The 8,931-nt window shown below is 42.3% G+C and overlaps 1 protein-coding gene across 1 annotated transcript; it reads right to left on the bottom strand.

Annotated features, from left to right (window-relative positions):
- Positions 1–50: 50 nt before the first annotated feature.
- On the bottom strand, positions 51–8,911 carry LOC114793843 (hemicentin-2-like). Its single transcript, XM_028985972.1, has 9 exons — positions 8,719–8,911; positions 8,313–8,570; positions 7,913–8,242; positions 6,127–6,369; positions 5,880–5,948; positions 4,046–4,177; positions 3,233–3,502; positions 2,820–3,149; positions 51–1,789 (listed from the first exon to the last, which is right to left on the bottom strand). Exons 1-9 carry the CDS (start codon positions 8,771–8,773, stop codon positions 1,539–1,541), a joined length of 1,938 nt encoding a protein of 645 aa, XP_028841805.1. The 5' UTR covers positions 8,774–8,911; the 3' UTR covers positions 51–1,538.
- Positions 8,912–8,931: the final 20 nt, after the last annotated feature.

Raw genomic sequence — 8,931 nt, 5'->3', positions numbered from 1 at the left:
GCAAGATGTCATGCCGCTTTAAATATACAACAGAGAGTCTGGCAAGATTGCATTGTCAGCATGTTCATGTCAAGTTTATTATAGCGTGATAGATACTTAATAAGCACAGTTATAAGCTTAAGGCAGGAGATGAGAAATACATCATTGGGTCTAGGATCAGTTAATTGCTGCCAATTGTGTCAGAAACCAGCTCTAGGTCTGTGTGTCAGTCAGTGATATGAAATCTCTATCCCTAGAAATAAGAGGGTGGCAATAATGTAATCAGGATGACACTGGAATAAAAACCAGAACAAAGCTGTTCAACACAATGAATGAACAAATCCTTTTCACAAAAAGACAGCAAAACACACACACGCACACACGCACACACACAAACCACTCAATGTTGTCTTTTATCTAAGAGTACCAAAAAAACATCTTCTTACTCACTTCCTCCCTGTTCCACAGTGAGTGTATAGCAGGGTGAATCATTGGGAATCATGAAAAAAATTTTTTGTGACATCACAATTAGTTAAAAAGCAGTCATTTTGAGAGGACCTTGGGGAGCATAGCTCTTTCAAGCCACACTGCCTTTGTTTTGTAGCGCCTTATTTGTTTTTATCATTGTTGAACCCGGCAAAAAAAATGCTTGCAATGCGATAGTAAAAGTATTCCACATAAGTTCCAATAAACAGGCATCTTCTTGCCATTATTTATGCTCATCCTGGAAAAATGAGGGAATCTCACTGTAGCACAATGAGAACAATGAGACAAACATTACATTTACAGTAATAATGTTTTAGTCATTTTAGTCATTTTTATACATTATGCAACCAAAAATTCTGGGTGAAAAACTGAAATTGACACAACGTACCAAATTATAAGACTGGTGAGGTGAACTGAATACATGCATTCATTTTAGTTCTTCAGTCTGAGTGTTTGAAATATCACACAATGATAAGCTCTACATAACAATTAAAAATTGCCTGTGAACTGACTGCTTTCGAACCCGACAGAGCCCAACAGCGATGGCGGGTTCCTGTAGAGTTTAACAGAGGAACTGATAGCAGTCAGGCCACACTTCATAAACCAAAGTGAGAATGGCTGAGAGCACTAAAGCCTTTTGCTGAAACTTGTCTCTGGTTGTGACGGGTTAGTTAAAAAAAAAACCATGACGTCATTCTGGACTTCCCGTCACCTAAAGTAGGCTGACTGCTCTGATGCAATCTGTTTAGATAAAATGAAGAATTTATTCAGAACTGAGACCACATTTGGTGAACGTTTGGCCTGCTTGTGCTGACATTTGTGGGTTTAATTCAGTCTCTTCTGTGATTCCACATTGGCCTAGTATATATGGACAAGGTATTAATACAGTGTTCCAAGCAATTTTCCAAAATACTGCTGTACCAACCTAAAATATGACAATGACATAATTTCTATAAACCTTAGTGATTCTTTATGTTTCACACCTGAGGAAAAAAAACAGCGTTTCATATTGAGTCCAATCGTTATACCTGCGAAGTTTAAATAACGGCGTGTCTTCACAGCGTCGCTCACCACTAGGGTTTGGCTTTAATGATGAACCGCTTGCTCTTCTTGCCCAGTATATTGGAGGCAGTGCAGGTGTAGACTCCCGGCAGCAGGGCAGAAGACGTGAAGAGTGGCTGCTCCTCCATCTTTGCCTGAGATGGTGGTGAAGTCCAGGTGTAGATGGGAGCAGGGTTACCAACAGCAGTGCAGTTTAACGTGTGCTCACCGCCTTCACCAAGCTCCAGAGTCTCATCATCGGGCACTGAGAAAGATGGCGGGTCTACAGTGCAATGGAAACCAAATTCTCTTAGCAATATGAACAAATTGTTATTAAAACATTTTAATATGAATCCAGTCATTCAACTTTTCCCACAATGAAAACATTGTGTAGTTCACACATGATTTTATTCCTAATTTGAATATGATTTGCTCTTCATTGTCATCCACTGTAAATACTGCACCAGGTGATGTAAAAAATTAGAGTACTATATAAATAATTTTCAAACTTTTCCCACCTCAAATTAGGTTTTGCAAAAACAAACAATTCTGTTAGGAGGAAAATGCTTTAAAAAAAGATGGCTGTATAGGTGTGCACATAGATAATACTTAGATAATACTTTGATAGGTGTGCACATGGATAATACCAACATCCAGAGTTCTTGGCTACCAGTCTTTTTTTAATGACCGTGGCATGTCAGATTTTACTTTTTAATGGCTGACAGAGATCCCTTTGATGCTCTGAAAGATCTGTGTTTTGATGTGGCAGGTAGTAGCCTAGTGGGTAACACACTCGCCTATGATCCAGAAGACCCAGGTTCAAATCCCGCTTACTACCATTGTGTCCCTGAGCAAGACACTTAACCCTAACTTGCTCCAGGGGGACTGTCCTCTGTAACTACTGATTGTAAGTCGCTCTGGATAAGGGCGTCTGGTAAATGCCATACATGTAAATGTAAATGTAAACTGAGTAAATGTAAGAAAGATCATGGACGGCTGAACCTTGTTTGGCGTTAATCGGTGTTAAAACAAAAAATGTAAGGGTGTGTACAACCGCCTTATTGTAAATTATTTGTTTGAATTTTAAATGTTATAGGTCATATTGAACATGGAAAAAGTTTTGGAATGGTTTATTGCGGCCTATTTTCAACTATTTGGATGGGTGTGTAAACTTTTTGTGTCCACTGTACCACCATATTATTTTTTGTGAGGTGCTTTCAGCAGGTTCAGCAGACTCTTCATTGGTGACTCAATGCCATTTATTTTGCTTTAATATGCAATATTATTCTGAAAGCTAGGAAAATTGTACTCACAGTGTAACACAATATCAAGCGGCTGTGATGTGACTCGAGGAGGGGGGTGGGGACCCTCTGCTCCCAACTCCAGCTCCGCCACACACCGGTACTGGACTCCATTGTCTGCTACACTTGGGGTGATCAGGAGGGTGGAGGACACCTGGACTGGCATTGAAGGGGTGAGGTCTGAGAAGGAGTGGTTGTAGACCTCCACAGCAGCCCTGAACCACCGCAGGGTGAGATATTGTACGGGCGCAATGTTTTGGACATCACAGAGAAGCTGGTATTCCTTCCCTTCCACCATGGTGCTTGTGTGGTTCAAGCTGATAGTGACACTGTCCGGACTCTCTGAAAGGCAAAATGTGCCATAGGACTTGTCTGTAGCTTATTTGAAGTATATCGAATAAAGAAGAAACTCACTGTAAACTCACTGTATAGGACAAGGTTGAGCTTCTCCTCACATTGTCTGGGCGCTGTGAAAAACACTCCGTAACAGATGGGTTCCTCTATCCAGTCGATCAGACTGTCCACTTTCCACTGAACGGACAGGTCGTGCTGTGTGTGGGCCGCGCCAATGGCTGATTCCCAGCCAAGCACCCGCACCGGGCGAGTGGCCACACAGCTGACCGACACAGGCTCCCCAAATCTCACCACCACCCTGGACGGCTTCAGCTCCAAGGAGCAGCTGTCACCTGACAGGGCTTTCAAGGTTATTAAACACATTGAGTCAAACACCGTATAAATACTCGGTTTTAAATAACCCACTGTGGGCTGTTTAGTTCAGCTGCAGAAGGAACACAGCGCACAGTCCGGGCTAGTGTGAATGCCGGGTGGAATGAAACGTCCCACAACTGCAGAAGATTAAATGGATGCACAGCAAAATTCCAGTCATTTGTTTGAGTAAAAGACAATCTGTTAATCTGCTTTGCCAACACTACCAGGCTTTACTATGAGTACAATGTGCACAATTTTGAAATATGTTCTTAACATTCCACACATCTGAGATGGCTTTATTAAACATAACATATATTAAGATATTTAATAGTGTACATGGATTACAGAATTCTACTAATCTGCGCTAGATGTGCAAACCAGATGTTATCCCAGTGTTCCAATGCTGTGATATTATTAGGAAATCTGAGCAAATATATGCACGGAGAGATCAACCTGTGCATTTGACAGTAAAGTACATCTGACGCCCGATCAAACTGTGAACACTGTGCCGCAATCTCACATCGCCTCACCTGTGCAGAAGGAACCGAAGATGAGAAATAAAGTCAAAATTTTTCTGTCCATCCTGACAGGGCTTCGCTCCGCTCTGTTAAAGATTCTTGCTGAGCAGTGGGTGGAATTCCGACTGGGTCCTGCTTGGCAACCTAATAGTGGACTAACTAACTAACAAAAGCCCCCCTTCACATCTCACAAGTGAAAGGGCCATGAATGGGGACTCTAGGTTTAGGGGGAAAGTCACCGTTTGAAAGATAATCAAGACAGGAACCACACATGGAAAATTTTGGACTGCTTGATCTTGAATAATTACATGTATTTTGAACTATTATTATTATTATTATTGATTGAGCTAATGATCCATATGGAGCCCTGTTGAAGCATACCAAGTTGGGCTGATGATAAATAATCTGCATGAACTGTCTGAGCAGCACGGGCCAGGATTAGGCTTTGTATTTTAAAGCCTGAACATACGACTGCAGCTGCTGCTGTCCCTTTGCTGCAAAGGATCCTCTCACATTTCACGTTTCCATATGTGCTGCAGTGGCCCTAATCCATCTCTTAACCAGGATCCTAAAGCATAGGTTTTCCTGCTAATGTAAATTGGTGGATTAATTAAAGGAGTACGGATTGATCCTTTTTGCAAAATCATCTATGATCCAGGTGTCAAAATTCTGTTTGTTTCCCCTTTTATCGAAGTACAATAGCTTTTTATTCCAGGACTTGTGCTCTGGCACACTGCCTCAACCCGGCCAGGTTGTTATGGCAACACTTGTTTGGCTCAACAAAACAGTCCCTTGTCAACTCCCACAATTCCCACAAACCATAAATGTGGGGACGCAGCACACACCTCTAAAGACACACAGAATTATTTATCACCACAGGCAGTTGGGTCTTAGACAGCATGATTTTATGTCAAGATGACTTCACATTTAGCACAAGTCTTTCACAACTGCAAATTATATTAATAATTAGGCAGTAAGGCACCGTGTAATGTGCATAAGGATAACATTTTTTCCATTAACATGCATAAAATAAAGAATGATTATGCAGAACAGCCAACCTCCTGAAAAGAATCAAATGGCTTTGGTACACAAGGAGGGATAAAAGGCAAGTTTTTACTTGAGGAAACGCTTATTTAAATCACTGCTAAATTTTGCATGCTAGAAATAGAGTTAATAAAAGCAAAGCCCCAAGTACCTAAATATAACCTTTGTGTTTTTGGGATCGATGTGTGTAGTCAAGTAAGATGTGAGGAGAATCAAGACCTTTCCTTCCTCACAATGATACAGTATTCCCTGAGAATAAATACTATGTGCTGTTCAGTTGTTAGTATGACACTGTAAATAGCTCTTACGCACACAAAAACCACAGTTGTACCACCGCAATCTAAATGAATTTCATTGCAAAGTGAACTAAACATTTAACTTATCATTTGTGCAAAAAAAAGTAGCTTAAACGTAGCTGACCAGCAATGCACTGTGCATTTCCCACGAGAACACAATACCGTGAACTTCCCTAAATCAGTGCATATATGATCCGCAACCTCTGGAGAGGACACAGTTGGTGATATTATGCAGAACAGTTAACTTATTCACCCAAGACACTAAAAGGTACCTGTTGAACACAAAGTCCCGTTTGACTATAAAATTGCCTATAAAGTTCAGGTGTGTGGTTACGTAAGAAGAAGACAGCTGAGAACTTCGCAGCGCTTCATCCCTGTCAATGACTCCAAGGATTCCGTCCAGGAAGAAGCTGAAGGCAGGACGAGGACCAATGTCTTAAAGTCAAATGTCCTTGACAAAATTAGTCAGATTACAGAATTTGGACCTGCCCTCATCCTGATCACACCATAAGTGGCAACAATAACCACAGCCAAACCCAAGAAGCCTCCAATGATGGCCCAGAACACGGTGCGATCTGTCAGAGAAAAGTCTGAATGTTAGCAACAGTGGCTTCACAGCACAGTCCTTTTCACATCAGGAAGTATTTTTAGATCATGTAAACTGTGGAGGGTGTGGCTGGCAACTTGATAGTCACACCAGCCCACACTCACACAGATTTGTAAAAGGAAGAAAGGTTATAAAGGTCATCTCACCATGATGTTTGATGATGAACAGCTTCTTCACACTCCCTATCTTGTTGGACGCAGTGCACGTGTAGTTGCCAGGCTCTGAAGATCTGAGGAGACCTTTCTGGTCACTTTTGCTCCCCTCAGATGTAGAGGAGGTCCAGGTATAGCCTGGAGGGGGATTTCCTACTGCTGTGCAGTTTAATGTGGCCTCAGCCCCCTGCGATATCATCACAATCTCTTCCTCAGGACGTAGAAGAAAAGGTGAATCTACAGAAGCATGGATAAAGTATTAGATTTTATAAAGTCATTACATTATTGATCACGCTATTCTCGACAGGTCAGAGAATGTTGTTGGGATTAAGGGAATAGCCCTCTCCCGGTTAAGGTCATATTGACTGATCGATATTAGTTTGTGGACATTATTGGTGATTTATCTACACATAGTAAAATGGAGCTTGGTGTTCCACAAGGTGACATCTTAGGTCTGTTGCTATTCTCCTTATTCATGTTACCTTTAGGTCACTTCATTTGTAAACACGGTATTAATTTTCACTGCTATGCCGACAACACACGACAACAGTTGTATTTGTCAGCAATGCCAGACGTGAGGCAGCAGCTGAACAGAATAGAGAATTGTCTGATGGACATTATACAGTGGATGCTCCCCAACTTTCTTCTGTTAATCCTGATAAGACAGAAGTTCTTGTACTTGGGCCTCATGCAGCCTGTCTGACTACATCATAACTCTGGACAGCCTACAGAAGTAAAAGATCTAGGTGTCCTCATTAATACAGATCTCTCATTTGATTCACATTTAGATAATATCACAAGGAAAGCCTTCTTTCACCTTAGAAATATTGCAAAGATAAGAAATATGATCTCAATGCATGAAGTTATATTACTGCAATGCATTACCCTTTGGATGTAGGTGAATGAGTGAACTCCAGCTAGTTCAGAATGCAGCAGCCAGAGTTCTGACTAGTACCAGAGAATTCAACCACATCAGTCATACAATGTCTGCACTGGCTACACATCAAATTTAAGTTTGACTACATAATTCGACTTTTGACCTATAAAGCACTTAATGGTCTCACCTTGCAGAACCTGAGCTGCTGACGAGATGAGATGCATAAAATGTACCAGAGGGTCACCACAAGCACATAATGGCTAAAGCTTCATGGCTCTTCAAATGGACCAGTAGCAATATAATGGACGTGCAATGTACACTGTGACACTGGGCTAAAACCTACTCTGCACTGTCCAGTACCTCCAAACATGGACAGATGCTCTATAATACACTATGGACTTTTATAACAACTGTTGGACTTGTTGTTGCCATAAGGAGATCGTTCTTTTGTTTCCAGTTCTTGTAGCAGATATCTAGATAGCAACAAATGAAATTACTGCCACTTTTTATGTAAATAATTATAATTTGTATGGTCTACACTTTTAGTTCCTGAACAATTACATTTTGGAAGTAATTGCCTAAAACATTTGCACAGTACTGTATGTGACTGATGTACAGTGTATAAACTGTGAAAATCCTGGTATTGTCTGAAGCCAATTTGTCCAACGCCCCACCCACAACACACACACACACACACACACACACAACTTTTCCAAAATTCCATTGACAAACAATCTCTGCTGGGTGATGAAAGTAAAACAGAAGTCTGCTGTCTGAATGCACTGTACTTTCCACATTGGCTTCAAGGATCATTCTACATGCAAACACAGGGGGAGGAGAAAAACAAAGTTCTATGGGATTTTCATGAAATAATTAAAGAAAAGATTTTAATGCCACACTCACAGTGTACAGTAATGGCCATTGCTTGCGAAGACACGTTTGGCGGGGGCTGAGGACCCTCCCTTCCCAAATCCAGTTGAACCACGCACCGGTACTGTTTACCGTCGTCAGCTCTGCTCGGAGTCACTTGGATTTTGGAGGTGGCGTTTTGGGTTTTTTTATCATCTTTGGAGAACACCTTCAACTCATCTTCAAAGAGCAAAGTCTGTCCATTGTACCATTTGGTTGTGAAGTTCTGAGCAGGGGCCACATTCCTGATGTCACATGAAATGGAATACGTCTTGCCTTCATCCATGGGTCCCACGGGAACGATGGACACGTTGTCTGGAGGTTCTGAGACAAACAAGAATCAGACAAGGACCCAGAGGCAAATTTTAAAGATGATGGGTGAACATGAACTCACTGTAGACCACAACGTGGAGATCCTGAGAACACTGATCTCCAGCAGCAAGGTTGATGAAGCACTGGGGGGTGATGTCCCACGTCTTCAGCTGTTCCACCGTCCAGAGGAGGAAACTCACTCCCGGGGTCACCCCAACCGACCCATGCGTCGACTCCCAGCCCATTCCTTGATGTTTCTCCAAAGCGCTGCAGTTCGCGTGTGCCACCGATCCATATTCCACCACCAGCACTTGCGGACTGATCCTGATCGGGCACAGAACTAAGAACGCAGCAGATCATTAATGGAGGCGCAGACCTTTACGCACGCAAAGCGCCGATCCAGCGCGAAACAAAGAGAACCCGCGTCCAGAAGCACAACTGACCACGGGCAGACCGCAAAAACACCGAAACCATGGAGCGCGCTTTACCTGAACGTTCCAGCAAAGCAAGAAAAAGCGTCCAGCCCAGCAGTGATTTTTGCATGGCCGCTCTGGTCCTGGAGGAGCTCCGGCAGTGAGTCGGCGAATTAAAATGAGTTCATGATGGTTAGAAATGCAGAAGTGGTGAAAGTGAAAGAGACGCGTTCGTCTGACCCTCCCTTGCACAGAGTGGACTTGCAGGGTTGCCAGGTCTGTACAAGA

Source organism: Denticeps clupeoides, chromosome 7, assembly GCF_900700375.1.
Source record: "Denticeps clupeoides chromosome 7, fDenClu1.1, whole genome shotgun sequence".
In the NCBI taxonomy this organism is placed as follows: Eukaryota; Metazoa; Chordata; class Actinopteri; order Clupeiformes; family Denticipitidae; genus Denticeps; species Denticeps clupeoides.
The sequence above is the reverse complement of the archived record's forward strand: the minus strand, read 5'-3'. Positions and strand labels throughout refer to the sequence as shown.